Source organism: Archocentrus centrarchus, chromosome 24 (assembly GCF_007364275.1).
Source record: "Archocentrus centrarchus isolate MPI-CPG fArcCen1 chromosome 24, fArcCen1, whole genome shotgun sequence".
Lineage (NCBI taxonomy): Eukaryota > Metazoa > Chordata > Actinopteri > Cichliformes > Cichlidae > Archocentrus > Archocentrus centrarchus.
Genome location: NC_044369.1, coordinates 35,678,411 through 35,704,673, shown reverse-complemented (window position 1 = coordinate 35,704,673; position 26,263 = coordinate 35,678,411). Strand labels below are relative to the sequence as shown.

General features: G+C 42.0%; 1 protein-coding gene across 1 annotated transcript; it reads right to left on the bottom strand.

Moving 5' to 3' along the window:
* ubr7 (ubiquitin protein ligase E3 component n-recognin 7) lies at window positions 1-26,263 on the bottom strand. The gene is made up of 12 exons (XM_030721819.1): window positions 26,129-26,263; window positions 18,649-18,771; window positions 18,158-18,291; window positions 17,942-18,002; window positions 14,557-14,652; window positions 13,438-13,491; window positions 13,251-13,356; window positions 13,071-13,147; window positions 12,823-12,987; window positions 12,526-12,691; window positions 358-419; window positions 1-270 (listed from the first exon to the last, which is right to left on the bottom strand). Exons 2-12 carry the CDS (start codon window positions 18,763-18,765, stop codon window positions 181-183), a joined length of 1,128 nt encoding a protein of 375 aa, XP_030577679.1. The 5' UTR covers window positions 18,766-18,771; window positions 26,129-26,263; the 3' UTR covers window positions 1-180.

The following is a 26,263-nucleotide window of genomic DNA, read 5'->3' as shown; positions in this document are numbered from 1 at the left end:
CAGTGTTCAGATTCTGTTTTATTAGATTCTTTAAAAAGGAAACAAAGACATCACTGAGACACAAACAAGACGCTCAACAAATCTGAACAGATTATATAAAAGTTAAAACAGGAAATATACAACAAGTTTCATTTAGTCAGGGGGTCAAAGGTCAGCTGATGAAGGCAAAGTCAGAGGGAATCAGGTGCAGTAGAATGCTCCAGCATCAACTCTGCGTCTTTTACGACTCTGCTGCTCGAAGAACTGACGGATGTCATCAGATGTCACAACCTATCAGAGAACAGTCAGATGACATCAGAACAATCCTGTGACACTCAGCCTATCGGGGAGTATGCAGATGACAGAATATAAACTCACTTTTCCTTCAGCTGCAAATCTCTGCAGGAAGTCCTTCAGCTCAGTTTTCATGTCGTTGTATCCTGAAAGAAAAAAAGCCTGGATTATTTAATTGTTGTTGAACTTCATGAACTGCAGGTTATCAGAGCAGAGGCTTTACATCTGCAGCAGGACCAAAGCTAAGGAATAAACACATGAGTAATAAACATCAGCATGGGGAGGGTTATTTCCAAATGGAAATCTATCATTTTACTGTAAAAACATTCACATGTAAAACATTAACGACCGCTAAAAAGCTTCTCTGGATTCAGACCGTGCAATGCTCAGAGGAACTGCAAAATAACTCAAGAGCTCCGCAGGCCTCATAGATTAAAGTTTACAACAATCTTCTTAATTTTTTGGCTGCTCCCTTTAGTCACAGCAGATCCTCTGCCTCCATCTCCCCTATCCCAGTATCTTCCTCTGTCACACCAACCCTCCTTCACCCATGAACCTCCTCTGAGATCTTCCTCTTTTCCTCCTGCCTGGTAGCTCCATCTTCATCATCTTTGTCCGTCCTTCGCTATAATTCACTTATTGCAGCTTCACTGTACAGCAGATTTAAAAAAAAATAAAATTCTGTATTGCTGGGTGGCTGTAGCTCAGGAGGTAGAGCAGGTCACCTATTGATTGGAAGGTCAGAGGTTCGATTCCTGGCTACTCCAGGCTGCATGCCAATGTATCCTTGGGCAAGATACTTAACCCTAAGTTGCTCTCTGACGCAACTGTTGGAGTGTGAATGTTAGATAATAAAAAGCATTTAGCTTAGTTAATCATGGAAGTGCTTGTATGAATGGAGTAAATGCAAACATGTTGTACAGTGGGTTGCAAAAGTATTGAGCCCCCTGAGTCAGTACTTTGTGGAACCACCTTTTGCTGCAGTTACAGCTGCAGGTCTTTTAGGGTTTGTCTCCACCAGCTTTGAACATCTAGTGACTGAAATTTTTGCCTATTCTTCTTTACAAAACAGCTCAAGCTCAGTCAGATTAGATGGAGAGCGTTTGTGAGCAGCAGATTGGGTTTAGGTCTGGACTTTGACTGGGCCGTTCTAACACATGAATATGTTTGGTTTGAAACCGTTCCATTGTAGCCCTGCTTTATGTTTAGGGTCGCTGTCCTGCTGGAAGGTGAACCTCCGCCCCAGTCTCAAGTCTTTTGCAGACTCCAACAGGTTTTCTTCCTGTATTTGGCTCCATCCATCTTCCCATCAACTCTGACCAACTTCCCTGTCCCTGCTGAAGAGAAGCAGCCCCAGAGCATGATGCTGCCACCACCATATGTGACAGTGGGGATGGTGTGTTCAGAGTGATGTGCAGTGTTAATTCTCCGCCACACAGTGTTTTGAATTTTGTCCAAAAAGTTCAATTTTGGTCTCCTCTGACCAAAGCACCTTGTTCCACATGTTTGCTGTGTCTCCAACATGGCTTCTGGCAAACTGCAAACAGGACTTTTTATGGTTTTCTTTAACAATGACTTTCTTCTTGCCACTCTTCCATAAAGACCACATTTGTGCAGTGCACCACTAATAGTTGTCCTGTGGACAGATTCCCCCACCTGAGCTGTGGATCTCTGCATTTGGTCCAGAGTCACTGTGGGCCTCTTGGCTGCATCTCTGATCAGTGCTCTCCTTGTTGGGCCTGTAAGTTTAGGTGGACGGCCTTGTCTTGGTAGGTTTACAGTTGTGCCGTACTCTTTCCATTTCTGGATAATGGATTGAACAGTGCTCCGTGAGATGTTCAAAGCTTGGGAAATCCTTTTATAGCCTAAGCCTGCTTTAAACTTCTCCACAACCTTCTTCCTGACCTGTCTGTGTGTTCTTTGGACTTCATGATGCTGTTTACTCCCCAATATTCTCTTAACCAACCTCTGAGGCCGTCACGGAGCAGCTGTATTTGTACTGAGATTAGATTACACACAGGTGGACTCTTTGTAGTCATTAGCAGTCATCAGGCAACTTCTGAATGCAACTGGCTGCACTCAGAGAAAAGGGGGCTCAATACTTTTGCACACCGCACTTTTCAGTTTTTTATTTGTAAAAAATTTTTTGAATCATGTATAATTTTCTTTCCACTTCACAGTTGTAACCACTTTGTGTTGGTCTTTCACATTAAATTCCAGTGAAATATATTTATGTCTGTGGTTGTAATGTGACAAAATATGGAAAAGTTCAAGGGGTATGAATATGGGGTAAGATAACTGTCAAAAAGAATGTATGTGTAAGGAGTCTAAATTCATACATGTAAGTCAATAAACGTGCATAAATATAAGATTTGTATTTCGAATGCAATCTACAAAGTTACAACTTCACAACAATACAAGTACAAATCACAAATTTACAAGTACAAACCTCTAACTATCGAACGTCATACTGCGCATGCGTTAAAAGACAACATTCTTATGGCGGATGGAGGATACTTCTTCCTGGTTGGTGGCTCATTCCGAACTATTCCGGTGGAGAAAGCCTTACTGGTCTTATCTGTTGTCTGTTAGAGTCTTTTCGTGACAGGGGAGAGAGACAGGAAATGGAGGAAAGATACAGGGAAAGACACACAGGCAAATCGGCCCCGGGCCTGCACGGGACGCGAACCCGGGCCGCCCGCACTGCAACGCGGCGTGTGTATGTGGTATTGTGCTTCACCACTAAGCCACCCAGGCGCATGCGCAGTATGACGTTCAATAGTTAGAGGTTTGTACTTGTAAATTTGTGATTTGTACTTGTATTGTTGAGAAGTTGTAACTTTGTAGATTGCATTCGAAATACAAATCTTATATTTATGCACGTTTACTGACTTACATGTATGAATTTAGACTCCTTACACATACATTCTTTTTGACAGTTATCTTACCCCATATATGAATACTTTTGCAAGCCACTGTACATAATTCACCATCTTCATCCTTCAAGTTGTAGTAAGAGAGTGGGAAGGATTTATAAAGCCTTAAAATATATAAATAATCAAATAAATATATAATAAATATAATGCCGCTACTTCACGGATTTTCGCCTATGGCGGGGGTCTCTGGAACGTAACCACTGCCATAGGTGAGGCATCACTGTATCTCCACCCTCCCTCCTCTGCACACGTCCAAACCATCTCAGCCTCTCTGACTCTGAGCTGTCTCTCTGATGGACTCATTTCTAATCCATCCTGCTCACTCCCAGTGAAGATCTGAGCATCTTCAGCTCTGCCTCCTGTCTTTGAGTCAAAGCCTCCATCTCCAAACCATCCATCACAGCAGGTCTCACTACCATCCTGTAAATCTTCCCTTTCACTCTAGCTGCTCTCCTTCTGTCACAGATCACCCCTGACACTCATCTCCACCCTGCTGCACTCTCGTCTTCACCTCTCGTGTGCACTGTGCGTTACTTAAGGTTCATGACTCCAGGAACTTAAACTCATCTATCTTCATTATTTTGGTTTCTTGTATCTTCAGCTTTCCACCTGTCTCCCTCTCATTCACGCACAGATTCTGTCTTGCTTCTAATGACTTTCATTTTCTCTTCTCTCCAGAGCATACCTCCACCTCTCCAGATGTTTCCACCTGCTCCCTACTCTCACTACAGATCATAATGTCATCTGCAAACATCATAGTTCACAGAAACTCCTGCCTGACCTCATCTGTCAGACTGTCCATCACCACTACAGACAAGAAGGGGCTCAGAGAAGATCACTGATGTAATCCCATACCCACTGCACACCTCACTATGCAATTCAATTCAATTCAATTCAATTCAATTCAATTCAATTTTATTTATATAGTGCCAAATCACAACAAACAGTCGCCTCAAGGCACTTTGTATTGTGGGTAAAGACCCTATAATAATACAGAGAAAACCCAACAGTCAAAACGACCCCCTATGAGCAGCACTTGGTGACAGTGGGAAGGAAAAACTCCCTTTAAACAGGAAGAAACCTCCATCAGAACCAGGCTCAGGGAGGGGGGGTCATCTGCCGCGACCGGTTGGGTTGAGGGGATGGTAAATGGACTAGTTCTTATATAGCGCTTTTCTACTCAGTGTCTGTGTAGATTCTCAGTCATCCAGGTCATAGTAGTCTCTGGAGCTTGAAAAAGGCGACTGGACTTCTTTTTGTTTCTTGAAGACGTTTCACCTCTCATCCGAAAGGCTTCTTCAGTTCTCAACCAAAAGGTGGAGAGACCCAGGTATTTAAACCCCTGTGGGCGTAGTCCCCTGGAGGTGGTTATGACCCTCTATTGATCATGTGCGTGAACACATGTGCCCAGGTGTGAAGGGGGCGTGGGTCATATTTAATCAGTGGTTTCAGTTGAAACCAATTTAGGACTCCGCTCCATTGTTTCCTGTGGCCTATTGAGGTCACTGGAACAAAGGTGTGAATGGGGGTTGAGACGTCTGGGAAGGGAGCTCAGGACAGCACTGTAAGCGGGGGAAAGTTGGTGACGTAATCCACCTCCTCTGTTCAATGATGGTTGTTCACAGTGGACATAGATGGCTTCTTTCACTCCTCTTTCAAACCATCTGTTTTCCCTGTCCAAAATGTGGACATTGGCATCCTCAAAAGAGTGCCCTTTTTCCTTCAGATGCAGATGTACTGCTGAATCTTGTCCTGTCGAGGTGGCTCTTCTATGTTGTGCCATTCGTTTGTGAAGAGGCTGTTTGGTTTCACCAATGTAGAGGTCCGAGCACTCTTCACTGCACTGAACAGCATACACTACATTCCTGTGCATCTTAGCTGATTTGATGAAGGCCCAGTTGGGGTAAGTGTTCCCTCTAAGGCAGAAGGGAAGCATAAGGAACACACACACATTGAGAAAGCCCTCAAAACATGCGGTTACCCCAACTGGGCCTTCATCAAATCAGCTAAGATGCACAGGAATGAAGGCCAAACACAAACTACAGAGAATGGGAAGGACAAGAGGAACAACATTGTCATCCCATATGTGTCAGGCTTGTCAGAGAAACTCAGAAGAATTTTCTCCAAGCATGACATCTCAGTATACTTCAAACCAAGTCACACCCTAAGACAAAAACTGGTTCATCCCAAGGACAAACCCGCCAAACACAAGATCAGCGATGTAGTGTATGCTGTTCAGTGCAGTGAAGAGTGCTCGGACCTCTACATTGGTGAAACCAAACAGCCTCTTCACAAACGAATGGCACAACATAGAAGAGCCACCTCAACAGGACAAGATTCAGCAGTACATCTGCATCTGAAGGAAAAAGGGCACTCTTTTGAGGATGCCAATGTTCACATTTTGGACAGGGAAAACAGATGGTTTGAAAGAGGAGTGAAAGAAGCCATCTATGTCCACTGTGAACAACCATCATTGAACAGAGGAGGTGGATTACGTCACCAACTTTCCCCCGCTTACAGTGCTGTCCTGAGCTCCCTTCCCAGACGTCTCAACCCCCATTCACACCTTTGTTCCAGTGACCTCAATAGGCCACAGGAAACAATGGAGCGGAGTCCTAAATTGGTTTCAACTGAAACCACTGATTAAATATGACCCACGCCCCCTTCACACCTGGGCACATGTGTTCAAGCACATGATCAATAGAGGGTCATAACCACCTCCAGGGGACTACGCCCACAGGGGTTTAAATACCTGGGTCTCTCCACCTTTTGGTTGAGAACTGAAGAAGCCTTTCGGATGAGAGGTGAAATGTCTTCAAGAAACAAAAAGAAGTCCAGTCGCCTTTTTCAAGCTCCAGTTTTCTACTCAGTGAGCACTCAAAGAAAAGACATGCTGTGGAAGAGAGCCAGAGATTAATATCAATTAATGATTAAATGCAGAGTGGAGTATAAACAAAGTAAATAAGGTGAATGAGAAGAAACAGTGCATTATGTGAACCCCCCAGCAGCCTAGGCCTATAGCAGCATAACTAAGGGATGGTTCAGGGTCACCTGATCCAGCCCTAACTATAAGCTTTATCATAAAGGAAAGTTTGAAGCCTAATCTTAAAAATAGAGAGGGTGTCTTCTCCCGAATCCAAGCTGGAAGCTGGTTCCACAGAAGAGGGGCCTGAAAGCTGAAGGCTCTGCCTCCCATTCTACTCTTAAGTATCCGAGGAACCACAAGTAAGCCAGCAGTCTGAGAGCGAAGTGCTCTATTGGGGTGATATGGGACTATGAGGTCTTTGAGATAAGATGGGACCTGATTATTCAAGACCTTGTATGTGAGGAGAAGGATTTTAAATTCTATTCTAGATTTAACAGGGAGCCAATGAAGAGAAGCCAATATGGGAGAAATCTGCTCTCTCTTTCTAGTCCCTGTCAGTACTCTAGCTGCAGCATTTTGGATCAGCTGAAGGCTTTTCAGGGAGCTTTTAGGACAGCCTGATAATAATGAATTACAATAGTCCAGCCTAGAAGTAATAAATGCATGAATGAGCTTTTCAGCATCACTCTGAGAAAGGATGTTTCTAATTTTAGAAATATTGAGGTTTAATTACAGCCACCTTGAAGGTCTGTGGTACATAGCCAACTAATAAAGACTGATTGATCATTTTTAAGATTGAAGCATCAATAAATGGAAAGACTTCTTTGAACAGTCTAGTAGGAATGGGATCTAACAAACATGTTGCTTGTTTGGAGGAAGTAACTATTGAAGTTAACTCTGAAAGATCAACTGGAGCCAAAGAGTCTAAACAAATACCAGCAGTGCTGAAAGCAGCCGAACATGAAGAATAATCTTTGAGATGGTTATGAATAATTTTTTCTCTAATGTCTAAAATTTTATTTGTAAAGAAATCCATGAAGTCACTACTAGTTAAAGTGAAAGGAATACTCGGCTCTACAGAGCTCTGACTCTTTGTCAGCCTGGCTACAGTGCTGAAAAGAAACCTGGGGTTGTTCTTATTTTCTTCAATTAATGATGAGTAGTAAGATGTCCTAGCTTTACGGAGGGCTTTTTTATAGAGCAACAAACTCTTTTTCCAGGCTAAATGAGCATCTTCTAATTTAGTGAGACGCCATTCCCTCTCCAGCTTATGGGTTATCTGCTTTAAGCTGTGCGTTTGTGAATTATACAACGGAGTCAGGCACTTCTGATTTGAAGCTTTCCTTTTCAGAGGAGCCACAGTATCCAAAGTTATACGCAGTGAGGATGTAAAACTATTGACGAGATAATCGACCTCACTGGGAGCAGAGTTTAGGTAGCTGCTCTGTACTGTGTTGGCACTGAAGAGCATAACAATGAAGGAATTAGATCCTTAAACTTAGTTACAGCACTTTCAGAAAGACTTCTACTGTAATAAAACTTATTCCCCACTGCTGTGTAATCCATTAAAGTAAATGTAAATGTTACTAAGAAATGATCAGACAGGAGGGGGCTTTCAGGGAATACTGTTAGGTCTTCAGTTTCTATGCCATATGTCAGGACAAGATCCAGAGTATGATTAAAGTGGTGGGTGGGCTCCTTTACATTTTGAGAGAAGCCAATTGAATCTAACAATAGATTAAATGCAGTGTTGAGGCTGTCATTCTCAGCATCTACATGGATGTTAAAATCACCCACTATAATGATTTTATCTGAACTGAGCACTAAATCAGATAAAAAGTCTGAGAAATCAGACAGAAACTCTGAGTAAGGACCAGGTAGACGATAGATAATAACAAATAAAACAGGTTTTTGATTTTCCCAATTAGGATGGACAAGACTAAGAGTCAGGCTTTCAAAAGAATGAAAACTTTGTCTGGGTCTTTGATTAATTAATAAGCTGGAATTGAAGATTGCAGCTAATCCTCCTCCTCGACCTGTGCTTCGAGCATTCTGACAGTTACTGTGACTCGGGGGTGTTGATTCATTTAAACTAACATATTCATCCTGCTGTAACCAGGTTTCTGTAAGGCAGAATAAATCAATACGTTGCTCAATTATTAAATCATTTACTAATAGGGACTTGGAAGAGAGAGACCTAATGTTTAACAATCCACATTTAATTGTTTTATTTTTTGGTGCAGTTGATGAAGCTGTATTATTTATTGTTTTTGAATTTTTATGCTTAAATAGCTTTTTGCTGATTTTAGCTTGATTCAATTCAGTTTTATTTATATAGCACCAAATCACAACAAACAGTCACCTCAAGTTGCTTTGTATTGTGGGTAAAGACCCTACAATAATACAGAGAAAACCCAACAGTCAAACGACCCCCTATGAGCAGCACTTGGTGACAATGGGAAGGAAAAACTCCCTTTAACAGGAAGAAACCTCCAGCAGAACCAGGCTCAGGGAGGGGGGGGGGGTCATCTGCTGAGGGGAGAGAGACAGAGATTAATAATAATTAATGATTAAATACAGAGTGGAGTATAAACAGAGTGCATCATGTGAACCCCCCAGCAGCCTAGGCCTATAGCAGCATAACTAAGGGAGGGTTCAGGGTCACCTGATCCAGCCCTAACTATAAGCTTTATCATAAAGGAAAGTTTTAAGCCTAATCTTAAAAATAGAGAGGGTGTCTGTCTCCTGAATCCAAGCTGGAAGCTGGTTCCACAGAAGAGGCGCCTGAAAGCTGAAGGCTCTGCCTCCCATTCCAAGACTCTCCATTTACATGAACAAATTGGATTCTATGAGATAATTATGATTCAAACCACTGCAGTGCAGTACCTTTAATACCTATGGCATGCTCAAATCTCTGTAATAAACAACAACAGTAGGGGTGTGCAATATTGACAAAAAATAACAGCTATTTTCTGTAATTTTTTCAATAACGATAAACGATATTTTGCATTATTTAAAAATGTGTTCGTACAAGAAGTTCAAGCTGGTAAAATATAAGACTAAAATCAGTCATTTTGAGACATTAACTTATTCTTTACTTTATTTAACCAGGAAAAACACATTGAGATTAAAATCTCTTTTTCAAGAGTGTCCTGTGCATCAGGACAAATGTAAATACAAAAATGAGTTTCAAAACTCATTTTGCTTTTGAAAAACTCTTTCAATGAGTTTTTCAAAAGCAATCACTCAATATGGAAGACTTGACAGAATGAAAAAAATTAAAATTTAAAAAAAAATAAAAAAAAAAAAAAGAGGCTGTCGTGTCCAGGGGTGTTCCCCCTACATTATAGCAAAAGAAATAAATCACAGAAACTACACACCCTCATCTGATCAGAAACCTGCATTTTGGCAGAGCGCTTCAGGGTATTATCCGAGGCTCCAAACAGGTGAGCTCCGAGAACATTGCTGGGTTATGACGCAGTGATTGTAACATACCTACTTTAACTTAAAGGATACTAACATCCATCCATCTGTTATCTTCCTCTTTATCCTGCTAGTCGTGGTTTGCCTTAGACGGCAGTTTCCCGAAACCTTACATATTCCTCATATTCACTGATGATGAACAGGTTAGCTGTCGAGCTGTTCGCTTTCTTACAAAGTCTGCAAACCCCCTCCTCACCTAGGAAATTAAGGTGGTAGACTGTGAGGCTGCAATGTCTGAATTTCTCCCCCTGGCAGTGTGTTCACTCATTTCCAGCTTTAGGTGTGTTTAGGCAGCTATGCTAGTGCACAGTACGGGCACTCTCAATGCACACGCACAGCAGCCTATAAAAGCATGAAGTAGTGAGCACCTGGAGCGACGTTTGATTGTGGTTTTTTTTTCCTCATTAGCATACTTAGTAACATCAGCTCACACATCGTTAACACAGGAATTACGATATTATTGTAGATGATATATATATCGCACACCCCTAGTCAACAGTATCAAAGCTGCACTGAAGTCCAACAGGACAAGCACAGAGATGAGTCCACTGTCAGAGGCTCTAAGAAGATCATTTGTAACCTTCACTAATGCTGTTTCTGTACTGTGATGAATTCTGAAACCTGACTGAAACTCTTCAAATAAACCGTTCCTCTGCAGATGATCAGTTAGCTGTTTTACAACTACTCTTTCAAGGATCTTTGAGAGAAAAGGAAGGTTGGAGATTGGCCTATAATTAGCTAAGACAGCTGGGTCAAGGCATGTTGTACATAGCACATTGATAAAAACAGACTGATCATATTAATGATCAAAGCATCAATTAATGGTAGGACTTCTTCAAGCAGTCTTGTAGGAATGGGGTCTAATAGACATGTTGATGTTTGAAGGAAGTAAATATTGAAGGTAACTTGGAAAAATCAAATCGGGGAGAAAGAGTCTAAATAGACATCAGTAGTATTGAAAGTAGCTGAATATAAAGATAAGTCTGTGAGATGTTATGAATAAAAACTTTCCATTTTGATCAGTTGGGGCTGGCTCAGGTGTCCCTGAACCCTCCCTACAACAGGCCTAGTCTATTTTCCATTATGTGTTTCTTCTTCCCTCACCTCGTCTCACTCTCTGTGTTCAAACACCATTCTGCATTTAATCATTAGTTACTACTGGGTTTGGGATATAATTGGACCTTTTCTATTTCTCTTTAAAAACTGATTACTTTTCCTCGTTTGGTCACTTTTTTCCAGCACAACCTCACATGTGAGTTTTTTCCCCCATTTTGACTGTATTAACACACTGGACCTAAAATCACACACAAACATAAAATCCAAGAGCAAAGCCAGATTTTTTTTTTTTTTTTTTACTATGAAAACTACAAACATGTTTAACATTGTAACTTGAAATGCAGATGTACAAATTGCTATATTTGTACATACGTTTTTGAAACTTACAAAGTTATATACAACTGTATAATGCCGGCAGTACCTCAGGCACTCAGGTACAACTGTTACAGAACAATCAGGACTCATTAAGAGGCCACACAAGTTATGTGTAGCACTCCAAAACAGTTCCTGTCCCCCACAGACAGAGGGCGCCATCACGGGCAAGACCCTTCCAGGTGTGTCCCTCCTTCTGTACACCTGAAGACAGCGTTTACATTTGTGTCTGCCTTTGGTGGCTTTTTTGTTTTGTTTGGGTTTTTTTTGTTCACAAATACTTTCTGTTAGTGAAGATCCAGTTTTCTGCACCAAACATGCATCAAACTTGACAATATTCAGGAAAAAGCATGATGTGAATTATTTATCATAAGTCTGGGTTTACTTGGTCTATCAACATCATTTAAAAACTGGTATTTAGTTCACATTTTTGACACCAGTTGAAATAGAGACTCAGCGAGGCAGCATCTTACTGCTATGACATCCTAAATCAGTGATGTCATTTGGATGCACCGACCCATCTGACAACTTCAGAGGGTTAATCTCTGTCTCTCTCCCACAGTGTCTTTTTTGTCCGGTCTCTCTCTGCCCCTCCCTGAGCCTGGTTCTGATGGAGGTTTCTTCCTGTTAAAGGGAGTTTTTCCTTCCCACTGTCACCAAGTGCTGCTCATAGGGGGTCGTTCTGACTGTTGGGTTTTCTCTGTATTATTGTAGGGTCTTTACCTACAACATAGGGGTGACTGTTGTTGTGATTTGGTGCTGTATAAATAAAACTGAACAGACTCTTTGTCAACCTGGCTACAGATATATTCTCAACAGTGCTGGCTTATGAGAAATCCTCCAAAGCTAAGACCCGGCTATATTTATTACAAGTACAAAAAGGAAAGTGCCAGTGAGTCAAGCTGAAGAAACCACAAGCCACGGTGCTAGTAATTCAGCTAAGAGCTAAACTAACAGCTACACTAAACTAGCAAATCTCAAAGAATTATGGATATAGTTATTATAATAATAACAGCAAACACAGCAGAAACTGTGAGATAAAGCAGGTGTAGGTTACAGTAAGAAATAAGTCTCTAGGTCAGAGGTTGTAATTAATCGAGCTGCACGGATTAAACTGCAGAAAACACGACTGTGCAGCAGCAGGAACAGGAAGTGATGTACGAACATCCCACGAATCAGCTGGATTTCCAGGAGAAAGCCTCTTCTCTCTAAGAAGCTGAAGCAACGCTCTGAAGGAGAGTGGGCCAAAACTCCTCCACAGTGATGTGACAAACTGATGAAGTCAGACAGGAAACCATCACTACAACTTATTACTGCTAAAGGAGTACTACAAACTGCTGGATCAGGCGTGGACTTTGATTCTCACACTGACTCTTCTGCATTCAGCGTGAGAATTTTCAGAACTGCTGAGAACCGGAGGATTTTTATGATTTATGAACTCACTTCTTACCATGACTCTTGGTAATCAGTACTACTTCATGTCCATAGTATTAATATTATTAGTATTATTATAATTAGTAGCAGTAGTAGTTAAAGTACCGTGGATGATCTCGAGCTGCTGCACGCGGTTCAGGTTGTCAAGCGCTGACATCAGAGGGTCGTGTTCCTGTCGCCGCTGCTCACTGTTCTTTCCTTTGTTCTCATAGGCGAGGACGGTGTCCGACTCATCCGATAGGAAGGACAGACCGGCCTCAGACAGGTGCACCTGAGGGGGACAGGTGGGTTAAACTGGACAGTCAGACAGGTGAGGGAGAAAAAGTCTCAGACAGGCTACACACTGAACAGATCTGTGGCATCATCAGCATCTCAGCCAGTACAAACTCAGGTGAGTGTTACCTGGCAAGTGCTGCAGGAACAGAGTTTAGAGCGCCATGCAGAAGGCCAGAACACAGCTCCTGATTGGACTCTCTTATGACCAATCGCCTGGAGCGCCTTCAGTGTGCAGCTTGGCTCCACCTCCTCGCGGCTCCGCTTACAGCTAGGCTCGATGACATCATCAACCTGAGATCATTAATCAGTCACAATGATCAGTGAGTGTGGTTAGGACTGCTGTAACCATGGTACCTACAGGTGAATCCTCTCACCTGGTCTTCTTTGGTTGGAACACTGGCGTCTGACTCTTCTGCCGTTTCCTCCTTCACCCCCACTGCTCCAGCTGGCACTAAACAGGAAGTACATCACACAATTACACAGGAAGTGTGTGACATGTGTATATGAGCACGTACATGTCAGATAAGCACTGTAAGGTAAACAAGAAGCTTTACCTGCCAGGTGAGCAGCATAGGTCCAGAGAAATGAGTGTTTGTTCATACAGGACTCACAGATCATCTCCTGAAGCTCCACACAGTCTGGAACCACGCAGCCAAGGTGCTGCAGGCACAGATATACAGGTGCAAGAGTCAGAAGAAATACAGGAGACAGGTGCAGGAACAGGTATGCTGATGGACTCACCCTGCCATGCAGCCAGTCCTCGCAAACCACACACTGAATCATCTCGTCCTCCACCTGGAGACAAAAACAGCTTCAGTAAAAAGAGCCCAGCGCACCTGGTGGACAGGTGAGGGTACAGTGACACAGTGGGGGAAATAATTATTTGATCCCCTGCTGAATCTTTAAGTTTGCTCACTTACAAAGAAGTGAACGCTCTCTGATTTTTATGGTAGTTTCATTTTGATGGAGAGACACAGAATAAACACATTACATAAAAAGTTATAACTAGGTTTGTCATGTCACTGAGTGAAATTTGATCCCCTGCTACCCAGCCAAAATTCTGGCTCCTACAGATTGGCTGTTTGTCCATGTGACACAAAGATTACAATCAATCAATCAATTACAGATACTCATGATCTCAACTTGACCCGCCGGTTTTGGAGGAAGAGAGATGCTGAGTATGACCCCCCCAAAAAAACGTCATCCCCACAGTCAAGCACGGAAGTGGAAATATTATTAATTCCCCCACTGTATATAAACCATGAGTATACCTGTTCTCTCATAAACTGCTATTCCTGTGATGACCTCGCACTGACTTCAAACCAGGTGTATAGCAGGAGGTGTTAGAATGATCAGGTGAGACATTAAAAGGAGCTGATTTGACAGAGCAGTCATAGAGTCAGTACAGGTACAGGGCAATGAATGAGTTAGCATCTACCACAAGTGCAATTAAGTATCACTGTGCAAAGTTGTAGGAGTGCACATATGAAAACTGTGCAATTACAGACAGTCATCATCATCACCATCAGCGTCTTTTAACCTGTTTGTAAACACATCTGCCTGTACAGTTCAGTAAAGTATTGATGATGTATTGATCGGTTTTTCTCTCTGAGGATGTTTGTGATGAAGATGACGTTTATCACCTGATATCTTCCTGATTAGATCTGAAGCTGTACTGAGGCGCTTTCTTCTTCTTTGTCTCATAAACAGACTTTAAATCTGAATGATCAGCCTTTCCATAAAGAGACAGCAATAAAACGTCACTTATAAATCTGAAGGTGGACACTTTATTTTAACAAATGTACGAGGGTTAGTGGTGACTGTGCAGTTTGATTTCTGGTCTCAGGTGAGTGAGGTTACCTGGTCGTCTGGGTCTGGGTATGGTCGGCCGCAGGTGCAGTACACTCCAAAGAAGTTCTGACTGTATTTATTCAGACCGTTCACCTCGTCTTTGTCCTGAAACACACACACAGAGTCAGACATACTCTGAACTAGTCTAAAACTAACAAACACTCAGCAGTTCTCTAGCCCTCTCCCCAGCCACCTCCTCCAACTTATCTAGGGGAACACAGAGGCCGGCTGAGAGCGATATAATCTGTCCAGCGTGTCCTGAGCCGACCCAGGACCTCAACCTGGTAGGACACACCCAGAACACTTCATCCAAGAAGCGCACAGGAGGCATTCTAGTCAGATCCAAACAGGAACACTCACTGATTTAGTTTTAACTAACATGCCTTCCAAATATGTGGCAACTGGTGTCTTTCCAAATGTTTTGAGTGATCACTGTGTGATAGCAGTCGTGAGACACAAGGCTTCCTAAAAGCAAGCCACGCTTTGTAGAAAAGCGTAATATGAAAATGTTTGAACAGGCTTTCTTGCATGACCTTTATCATTTTGATTGGGAAAGGATTGCTCTTTTTGATGATGCTGAATTAGCTTAGAGTTACTTTTGTGATCATTTCAGTCGTATCATTAATAAACATGCCCTCTTGCACAAATTCAGAACTGAAGGCCACGATAATCCATGGTTTACAACTGAGTTAGCAGAAATTCTGCATGGGCCAGGGCTCGTAAATCAGGCCTGGAAACTGACTGGCTTTATTTTAGACAATTAAGAAATAAATTTACCTCTCGTCTCCGAAATACAAAGGCTGATTTTTACTTGTCCATGACTACTGAAAGTCTGAAAAGTCCAAAGAAATTTTGGAAAGCAATTAAATCTTTATCGACTACCCCTAACTTAGTTATTCTTCCTTCCAGTATGCTGGTTGATGGAAACAGAGTAACTGACAGAACAGATGTATTAAATAGTTTTAACAAACATTTTATTTTCTCTGGGTTCTTGCTCAACTCTAAAAACCCCTCTAAACAACCAACATCTAGTGAAAATGCCTTTAATGACACTCCAGCAGCCGACAGAACCACTGGTAATATTCAGACTTTTAATTTTACACCTTTTTCTACAACAGAGGTTGCTAAAGCTCTTAAAGACCTTGATCCTAATAAATCACCAGGACCAGATAATTTGGAGCCCTTGTTTTTAAAATTGGCATCTGAAATTATAGCAGCCCCAGTGTGCTACATTTTTAATCTTACTTTATTGACCAATATAATTCCAAAAGTCTGGAAATCTCGATTTGTTATCCCCCTTTTGAAAGGAGGGGATCCAACTATTTTAAACAATTATAGGCCTATTTCTAAACTGCCTGTTCTGGCTAAGGTTCTTGAATTTCTTGTCAATGAACAAGTAAAAGAATACTTCACTACTAATTCTATCCTATTGATTTCACAGTCAGGATTTCACAAAAAACACAGTACTACCACTGCAGCCTTGAAGGTTAGAAATGACATAATTGAAGCCTTAGATATTAAACAGTGTTGTATTTCTCTTGTTATAGACTTTTCTAAGGCCTTTGATACAGTGGATCACGATATTTTAATTGAACGGCTTGTAGCAGCAGGTTTTCTGTACATGCAGTTGGATGGTTTGCAAAGTATCTTAAAGACAGAAGCCAGGCTGTCTACTTAGAGGGTGTTTCTTCTGAGGTTCAGTTTGTCCACAAGGGGACGCCCCAAGATTCAGTACTAGGCCCTTTGTTATTTACCTTGTACATAAATAATGTTGGAATGAATATCATTTTTATTTTTTATTTTGATTTTTACGCTGATGACCCAGTCATTTACTGCTTTGTATGGATATCTGCAGAATGCATTTAGTAGAGTGCAAGAACAGCTTTGTCAACTGCAGCTTTTTCTAAGTGCTGATAAAACAAAACTTAAGTTCTTCACTAACTCTAAATCAGCAAGATCAAGTCTGTCATTGTCACCAGTAAAGGTCAACAAATTGAACTTGTATCTACATTTAAATATTTGGGGTTCCTGACTGATGACCACTTGCCTTTTATGGCACATATTCAGTATACTGTAAAGAAACTGAAGCTTTTACTTGGATTTTATTTTAGAAACAAGTCTCGCTTTTCTTTTAGGGTGAAACAGAAACTAGTGGAGCCAACCTTTTTTCCGGTTATTGATTACAGTGATGTGTTATACCCGAATGCCGCTGCTCAATGCCTCCACATGTTGGATAGTGTGTATCATGGTGCTCTGAGGTTTATTACAAACTGTGGAGCTCTAACTCATCATTGTGTCTTATACAGTAAAGTAAATTGGCCATCTTTATATGTGCGCCGGCTCGGCCATTGGTACGAGTTGATTTATAAGGTTATTCTTCAGATGACTCCATCTTATTTATCATCCCTTTTAATCATCAACAATAGGGCCTACAGTCTCTGCTCCCAGGACTTTTATCATTTCAGTGTTCCTAAGGTCGGAACAGAAATGGGGAAGAAAGTTTTTAGATTTTTTACAATCAGAGCTTAAGCTCCAAAGTCTGGTATCACTGAATGTATTCAAATCCATGATAAATTCCATTACAACCAGGCTCCAGGAGTGTAAAAGTTTTTTAATATGAGTGCAAATGTTTGATTAGTCTTGCAGACTCTTTTTAACTAATTTTGAAAATTCAATTATTTGTATTTTTTTTCTTTGTGTATTTTCTGTGTTGAAACTTTATGTGCTGTCATTCTTGGCCAGGTCTCTCTTGCAAAAGAGATCTTGGATCTCAGTGGGACAAACCTGGTTAAACAAAGGTTATAATAATAATAATAATAATAATAATAATAATAATAATAATAATAATAATAATAATAAAATCCCCAAACCACCCCAACTGGCTCCTCTCCTCTGTGGAGGCGCAGCGGCTCTACTCTGAGCCCCTCCTGAATGGCTGCACTCCTCACCCTGTTTCTAAGGGAGAGGCCAGCCACCCGCCTGCTGCTTGACATACTTTGTGATACTCTGAATCGTTCTTTTGCCTTCAAAATAACTAACAATAATAGCCTGACAAAAATTTCAGGCCTAGATTAACAGTGTTATGACATTTTTCCACATCAATGGCGGCCATGACATTGACATGGCAGATGGAGCTGGCCACACGACATTTAGGACAATGATTTACTGGCACTGGGCATCAGTTAAAATCTGAACAATTAGATTAAATGACTGGTACGTCTGGTACCGACTAGTTACAATATCATCAAACAGTCATCTAGTCGACTAGTCGTGCACATCACTTCCTCTGGACCAGGTGATCAGCATCTTTTATCATGGTGAACTATCAGGTAAACAGAGCTCCCTCTGCCCGGTGGCGCCTCCTGCTGGTGACACAGTGTCACTGAGGACTCACCGGGTGAAGTTTACACTGTAGCTCCGAGAATTTCCTGTTTCCACAGTCACAGCGGAAGTTCCTGCAGGAAGCAGAAGAAGTGATGCAGGTGGTCATCCTGTCTGAGTATAGATCACCTCACTGTTTGTATTGATAACTGAAGGTAATGAGAATCAGAAACTGACCAGGAGTTTCTGATCAATCAGTGACTAACTGATCAATAAATGTATTTATCACCTCTTGGTGTAGAGTTCAAAGAGGTCATGACCTTCATGACATTTGTAGGAGCACGCCAAACAGATGCCAGCCGCCTCGCCGCTCTTTGGTGTGCAGGTGTTACAGGCGTACAGAGCCTGCCGCTTCACGTAGCCCTGAGACACAGGTGTAAACATCAATAAACACACACACAGACACACAAACAGACACAGCAGCATGTCACCAGCCCAGAGCGTTCGACTTTCCCCATTTCTATGGTAACACCTGATCATCAACAAGAAAGGTGAATCTGTTGGCACGTTATAACCAGGGTTCCAGTGGTTGAACACCTGGCGCTGTGCCGGGCTGAGAACTTCAGATGTTACCAAAACGGATCGCTATCATCACAGTTAGCTGCACTACCCCCCCAGCTGTACCCGTCAGACTGTGAATATTTTCTGGCTAGAACCCTGATTGTTCCAGATGTTTAACATGCTCTGGGCCGCAGTCAGGTGGTTCACCTGCACACTCACCTGAGGGTACGAGCAGTGGTCTGAGTCACTTCCTGCCAACACGGCCGAAGCTTCTTCCTCCAACTCCTCATCTTCCTCCAGCACATCAACCAGAGACACTGTCTGTTCCTCACACATCCTCTCCTGCTCAGGCAAACAAACATGTAGGGGGGATAAATCACACTACACAGGTCACCACGGTGATGGGCAAAGCAGTAAGCATTATTGAATAGACACAGATCAATATATTGATCCAACACAGGGGTCGGCAACCGCGGCTCCGTAGCCGCATGCAGCTCTTTCAGGCTTAAGCTGCGGCGCTGTGCGGCTCGCGGGAGTAAATTCTAAGTATCCAATTGAAGTGCATTTTGTTTTTGTCAGTTCGGTTTTTGTTGTAGCTCTAAATTGGAACATTATTGTGATCTTGAAATATTAAAATAAAATCATTTTATTTATTTATTTTCGTTTCTCAATATATGCGTCACTAGCGGTAGCCGCTACCAGCTTCCACTAGTATTTGCGGCTCTCAGTGTTTTCTTTTCCCGTGGAAACCGGGTTCAAATGGCTCCTTCCATATTAAAGGTTGCCGACCCCTGATCTAACAAAACCTGCAGTGAACTGGATTCGATACAACAAAATGTTTTTAAGCAGTGTGATTACCTGGGCCCTGATCCAGCAAACGGCTTCAACAAACAGAGTATGTTACAAAACTCTGCTTTGCAGAGGAAGGTTCCTCTCAGAGAAATGCCAAAATCAGAGCTGCTCCAAATACTAAGGAAAGGAGCTTCAATGCTTCCTTTATTACCTCCTTTATCAGAAGATACTCTCCAAAAATCCTTTATGAAAGAAGAGGAGATAATGCCATCCCATAATTCATTGTGATGGGCCATCGGACCATTCATGAAAACAATCGACATAACAAAAGCACTGCTAGTGGGGCAAAATATGCCCAGGGTTCATATACCTTTTCCCAGATCAAATTCAAGCACTTTTTAAGCACCTTCAAAGTCCATTTTCAAGATTTTCCAGCACATTAACACTGTGATACATTTTATGCAAATGCATACATACTAGGGCTGCAAATAAAGATTATTTTGGTAGGCAAATAATTCATCAATTAATTTAACAATTAGTCAACAATTATTTCAATCTTCCCTCACCTGTTAACATCATCTTGTTGATGATTCTCACAATTAATGACCCATAAAAATATGAGTTTGAAACTAATCAAATGTATTTTTAACATCAATGTGACATTACAATAAATATCAAATAAAGCATGCATATTAAAGTGAATGCAATTTTTAAATGAAAATATATTCCATCTATCCACTTCCACTTTTCCTGTTCAGGGTCGTGGGGGGGGCTGGAGCCTAGGTCTGAATCCATACCGAGTGATGGTTCTGTCCGGACCCATGCCCGACATGATGAATTCACAAAATTATTTCCATTTTTCCAGTGAAAGCCATGCGCAGAGTCAAGCAGAAATGTGGGCAAGAGCTTACCTCTACTACAGTTATTACGGTAATAGCATCACTCAGTTGAGCCAATCAAATCTTTTGTTTGCCCTGTGCAGCCAATGCAGTGGGCTCACCCGAGCAGGGCCGAGCGGAGCGGAGGAGGTGGTGGCTTGTTCCAAAATAAGAAAAGTTGATAGTGAAAACTGCTGTTTTAAAGATGAGTGGACAGATAAGTTTATGTTCATTCTTCCTGCAGGCAGTTCAAAACCTGTTTGTCTCATATGCTCAAACAGCTGCATTAATTAAAAGTGGCAATGTGAAGCGCCACTATGAAACGAAGCAAAGCTGTTCTGAGCAAAATTATCCACGTAAGTGTGAGCAGAGAGCACGCAAACTAACCGAACTGCATGCCCAGTATGACAGAACATAAAACATAAAAAAGCATTTAGTAACGGGACAGGAAACACATACGAGAGGAGAGGACATACATGCAGCAATAAAAGAGATGCTGAGAATAAGGCACATAGATCTGAAGCAGGTTCTCTCTGTTACCACAGACGGTGCCCCTGCCATGGTGGGACAAGAGCGAGGGGCTGTGACACAGGTAAAAGAACAACCCAGATCTTCTTGCTTACCACTGTCTCATCATCAGACTGTTCTGTGTGCCACTCTATCAGAACATTTTGCTGAAGTAATGAACACAGTCACGAAGCTCATCAACTTCCTTAGGGCATCCTCATCTCTTCAGCATCGCCTCCTGAGAGAATTCCTGGAAGATGTTGAGGCAAACACTAATGATCTGCTAAGGCACAAGAGTGCTGAGTGAAGGCAATGCACTGGGGTGCTTCTGGTCTACCGGAAAACAAACTGCTGCTTTCTTAAAGCAGTTTAAGAGTCAGAGAGCAACAGAGTTTTCACTTTTTCTGCAAGAATAGCACAAGATGGATATGGGTGCTTTTTTAGTTGACATTACATCACATCTTAATGAGCTTAATTTAAAGCTGCAGGGCAAGAACAATTCAGTTGCTGATTTGATGACAGCTGTTCACTCCTTCCAGAGGAAGCTGGACATTTTCCAAGAAGATCTTGAAGGAGAGCGTAAACACTTCCCAATACTGCAGGAACAGATTCGGGGTGAGAGAGATGTTTCTCCCTATGCTGACTTCATAAACAAACTGATGGGAAACTTCAGTCAAAGCTTTGACAGCAGCTCCTCCTGCTGATCCAGAATCCTTTGCTCATCTGAGAAATCAAAGGCTTTTCAAGGAGGCAACACACACATGTAAGTGGACATATGCAGGATCTCTACAGCCTGAGCTCATTGATCTGCGAGGAAATGCAGAATTAAGAGAGCATTTTGAGGCAACTGACCTGCTGCCTTCTGGCTGCAGCTTGTGTCTGAGAGTGTGCTCCCTGAGGCCTATCCCAGGAAGCATGTTCAACAAACAGAGCTTCCTGTTCCAGAGCAGCTGATCAGAGTTTGTTCAATCAGCTCTGAGTACGATCACCCTGATTCAGCGCGTGCGTGAGTAAGGAAAGAAAGCCATCATCAATGGAGCGCTGATACCAGGATTCACCATGGCAACGGGTAGATAAAGAGCGGAGCCTCCATTGTAATCAGATGATGGAGGATCGCACGTGTCAGTGTGGAGCATGACAAGTCACTTTAATCAGCCTGACCCACTCTGACACCATTATAGACGGAATAAAAGTTTGTTATCAAATATATCATTTCTTTATAATCTCTGCTGTCATCACTTACACAACTTGAATCTCCATCAGATGAAGCTGAATCCTAATTTCACATTTAGTTTATAAAATCTAATTATTGAGCCTGACGGACAAACTGCAGGAGACAGAAAGTGAAGATAAAACTGTGGAGAAACAGCTCAGACTGATGTTTCACTGAGTTACTGTTAAAGGTCAGAGTTCAGTAATAGTTTCATATTTAGCTGAAAACATTCAGAGCAGCTTTCCAAGTCTGTAATGAATGTAAAGTTTTACCAGTAAAGGCAAACATGCTGTGACAAATGTCTCAGCTTTATACGTTTTAAAATTCAGCACATTTTGGGAGGATGAGACATTTTAATTAAAGAATAAAGATCGTGTCAGGAAGATGAAGCCATTATGAACAGATCCAGACTGGATGAGCTGCAAAATAACTGGAGCCTGAACTTGATCTGGGCCTTATCGCGTCTGAATCCGTGATCTTGATCCATTTGGATCCTCCTGCTGCGCGGCTGGACTCGGACACAGTTTGCGGATCCGTTATAGAGCCTATGATCAGCGATTTTGGTGATTTTTCAGTGGAAAATCTGTGGAAATTCACACTCTGAATTTCAGACAACGTAACCTTCAAAATGACATCATTTAAGTCATTTTAAATCCATTTAGTTCAGTTTTCAAGTCTTCAAATATTTCAGCCTCATCTTCACTCATTCACATCTTCTGATCTGGACATTTTCCATCCAGTGTGTTCTGTGTCAGCAGCTTCATCCAGATCAGTGTGATGTAACAGTGATGCTGCAGTAACTACAGCAAATGTTTCAGAGGAACTGACTGACAGTCTGGCAGCTGCAGCTGCCTCATTATAAATGCGTGACATCATCGCTGTCTCCGTCCTTACAGCCTGTTGACGAGTGAACGACTGTAAAAGCTTCATGTTACAAAAATAACAAACTAACGTCTAACTGGGATTTCAGTGCTTGTAGAAACATAAACGTCTGCAGATGAATTCACTCCTCTGACGCTCTGACAGCCACTTTATGAAGGAGGAAATGAACGGGAGTGTCAGACAGGTGGTTCAGGTGCAGCAGGAGGGGCGGAGTCAGAGAGACACTCAGAGGTTGTTGGATAAAACCTGCCAGCGAGCAGGTTAGGGTCACAGAGTTGGAGTTAGCTCTCTTTCTGGAACTGAAAACCCGAGTTTCCCTCATTTTAGGGTTAACAAACTTGGAGTTATTAGCAAAACCTGCTTTCTGGAATAGGCCCCCGTTCTAACCAAAGTAGCACTGCACACACTGACTGTCTGGATCAGCTTACAGCTGTGAGTCAAATGAACACCTACATGTCTGCATGAGAACGGCACTGACTCCATTCCAACCAATGCCACGCCCATTTCTCTCATTAAGAAAAGTAAAGAATAACTGATAGAGAAAAAGTGGTGCTAAAAGCTCTGTTTTCTCCTAAAAGAGTCATTTTTATTTATTGTCTTCTGAATATGCTGACCTGTTTTACTTGAAAACCTTATTTTTTTATATGTTAGACTCAACTCATTGTCATTGTGCGCACAAGGCACACAACAAAATGATTGTTCCAGATCACTCATCCAGAGACGAGCATCTGCAGTCATGCAGCCAGAGACCGGCGCTACCGTTAGGCAATGTGGTTTAAGTGTCTTGCCCAAGGACACAACGCAGCGCAGGGACAGGGGCTCAAACCTACAACCTTCCAGCTGCAAGGCGAGCGCCTACCCACTGCACCACTGCTACCACGTTGCCACTACATCAGTACTGCTTTAATGTAAGCAAAAAAAGAGGAAAATGGTTGCTTGTTGTGTTTGCACTTGTTTTTTCCCTAAAAAAAGCCACTTGCTTATTGATTGTTTTATAAAGTTAACTTTTTAATTGAACTGTAACCCTTCAATTCTCTCGGCTTAGACTTCTTTACTTTAAGAGAAAAAATTTTATTAGGTTCTGTTTGCACTTTTAAAATGTATTTTGTTTTAAGGCTTCTGTTTTCTGAAATAAAGGTTTTAAAATTATTTGCCTGGGACTATTTTGAAATATTGGAAAACAGCTAGTTGTATACCATAAGTGCCATTTGTTAACAGTGAAAATGTAAACATACGGGTGAGCAAGACCATAAGACAAAAGTTGGACTTTTGTTCGGACCTTTTACTAGGAGGAAATTTTAGCTCTGGACCTCAGTGAGTTTTAATTGAATACCCCTGCTTTATATTCACCATCATTCTCCTGAATACATTTCTACTGCAGGTCTATTTTTAGTCACTAATCAGGGATTAAAGCATAAAAAATATTTTGACGGGGAAGGGGTCCTTCCTGTACCGAATGATCACTAGTGCTTATAGCGGCTCTCTAGCAGTATGTCTGGTTGTAGCGATCCGTTCTGGGAGCTGAAGCAGAGAAAAAACAACAGCTGAAATTCTCAGCACAGCGAGCACGACACACAAACACGGCAGAGAGCGGTGGAGGCGTGGAAAACATGTCAGCAATGATCCACTTAGTGTCAAAGGGAATCTGTTGCAGTGACAGAAAACTTTTTAGAAACTGAGGGTTTTTTCTAACTCCTGAACCAATCCAGTCCAGTAGGTGGCGGTAATGCAGATCTAAGCTGGTTTGCCCAACTTTAATGCCACTAATGCAGGTGAATCAAGACACCGGAGCCCTGCAGAGTTTAAACGAAGCATTGAAGCAACAAATTTGTTTGAAGGATTTTTTATAATTGAATTATTTGAGTTACTCGAGGAATCGTTGCAGCCCTAAAATCAGTTTAGTTCTAAAACTCATTTTAAGTCTTATCTTCACTCAGATACTCATCTCACTCTAAGATCCAGCTGTGATACACATTTATCCATCAGTGTGACTGATCAATTGTTGATCAGCGTGATGTAAACAGCAATTCTACAGTAAATGTAATTGGATTACAATCAACTGCATTACAAAGATGACACTACAGATCTGACTCTAAGCTGATAATCAATCACTGATGGAGTTGCTGCCTGTCCTTGTATGTTGATGACTGATTAGCTCTCGTGCACGGAACTAAAGTCTTCAGCCTTCAGCTGATCCAAAATGCTGCAGCTAGAGTACTGACAGGGACTAGAAAGAGAGAGCAGATTTCTCCCATATTGGCTTCTCTTCATTGGCTCCCTGTTAAATCTAGAATAGAATTTAAAATTCTTCTCCTCACATACAAGGTCTTGAATAATCAGGCCCCATCTTATCTCAAAGACCTCATAGTACCACATCACCCCAACAGAGCACTTCACTCTCAGCCTGCTGGCTTACTTGTGGTTCCTAGGATACTTAAGAGTAGAATGGGAGGCAGAGCCTTCAGCTTTCAGGCCCCTCTTCTGTGGAACCAGCTCCCAGCTTGGATTCAGGAGACAGACACCCTCTCTATTTTTAAGATTAGGCTTAAAACTTTCCTTTATGATAAAGCTTATAGTTAGGGCTGGATCAGGTGACCCTGAACCCTCCCTTAGTTATGCTGCTATAGGCACTGAGTGTTTTCTTTTCATTCACCTCTTTTTACTCTGTTTATATTTCACTCTGCATTTAATCATTAGTTATTATTAATCTCTGGCTCTGTTCCACAGCATGTCTTTTGTCCTGTCTCTCTCCCCTCAGCCCAACCATCACAGCAGATGACCCCCCCTCCCTGAGCCTGGTTCTGATGGAGGTTTCTTCCAGTTAAAGGGAGTTTTTCCTTCCCACTGTCACCAAGTGCTGCTCATAGGGGGTCGTTTTGACTGTTGGGTTTTCGCTGTAATTATTGTAGAGCCTTTACCTACAACACAAAGCAACTTCAGGCAACTATTTGTTGTGATTTGGTGCTATCTACATAAAAACTGAATTGAATTGAAGTGATTGGGACTTCAGTGTTTGCAACAACTTGCTCAAATGAATTATCTGAGCTCTGTCAGTCAGCTGGTTCAGATGCAGCAGGATGGGTGGAGTCTGAGGGAACATCTGTCTACCCGCAGGTCTAAGTTCAGTGTGTTACCATAGTCATTGACCCCAAGTTTTGATAGCTCTCCTTTTAGAATTACATCTCAGGGTTAACAAGCTCAGAGTTTCAGCTGTAACAAAATCTGTGACGTTGTCTCACTCCTCACTCTCAGTAAACACGCGGAGGCTTCAGACGCTGAGTGGAGCGGGTATCGATGACATGGATGATTAATAAACATGCTCACCGTTAGCATTGGTTAGCTTCAGCTAGCATTCTCAGTGCACACAAACGGGTTGCGTGTTAATGCTAAGGCTAAGGCTGTTAGTTCTGAGAACAAACAAACTCACCGAGTCGAAGTCAGACTGCTCCGCGTGACTGCAAACCAAACGACTGCCCACTAATAATCAATAATCAGCTCCGATGGGCCGAGCTTTGCTTTGCTTTGGAGCTACCGCTAACCAACGATAACTTCCGGTTTACTT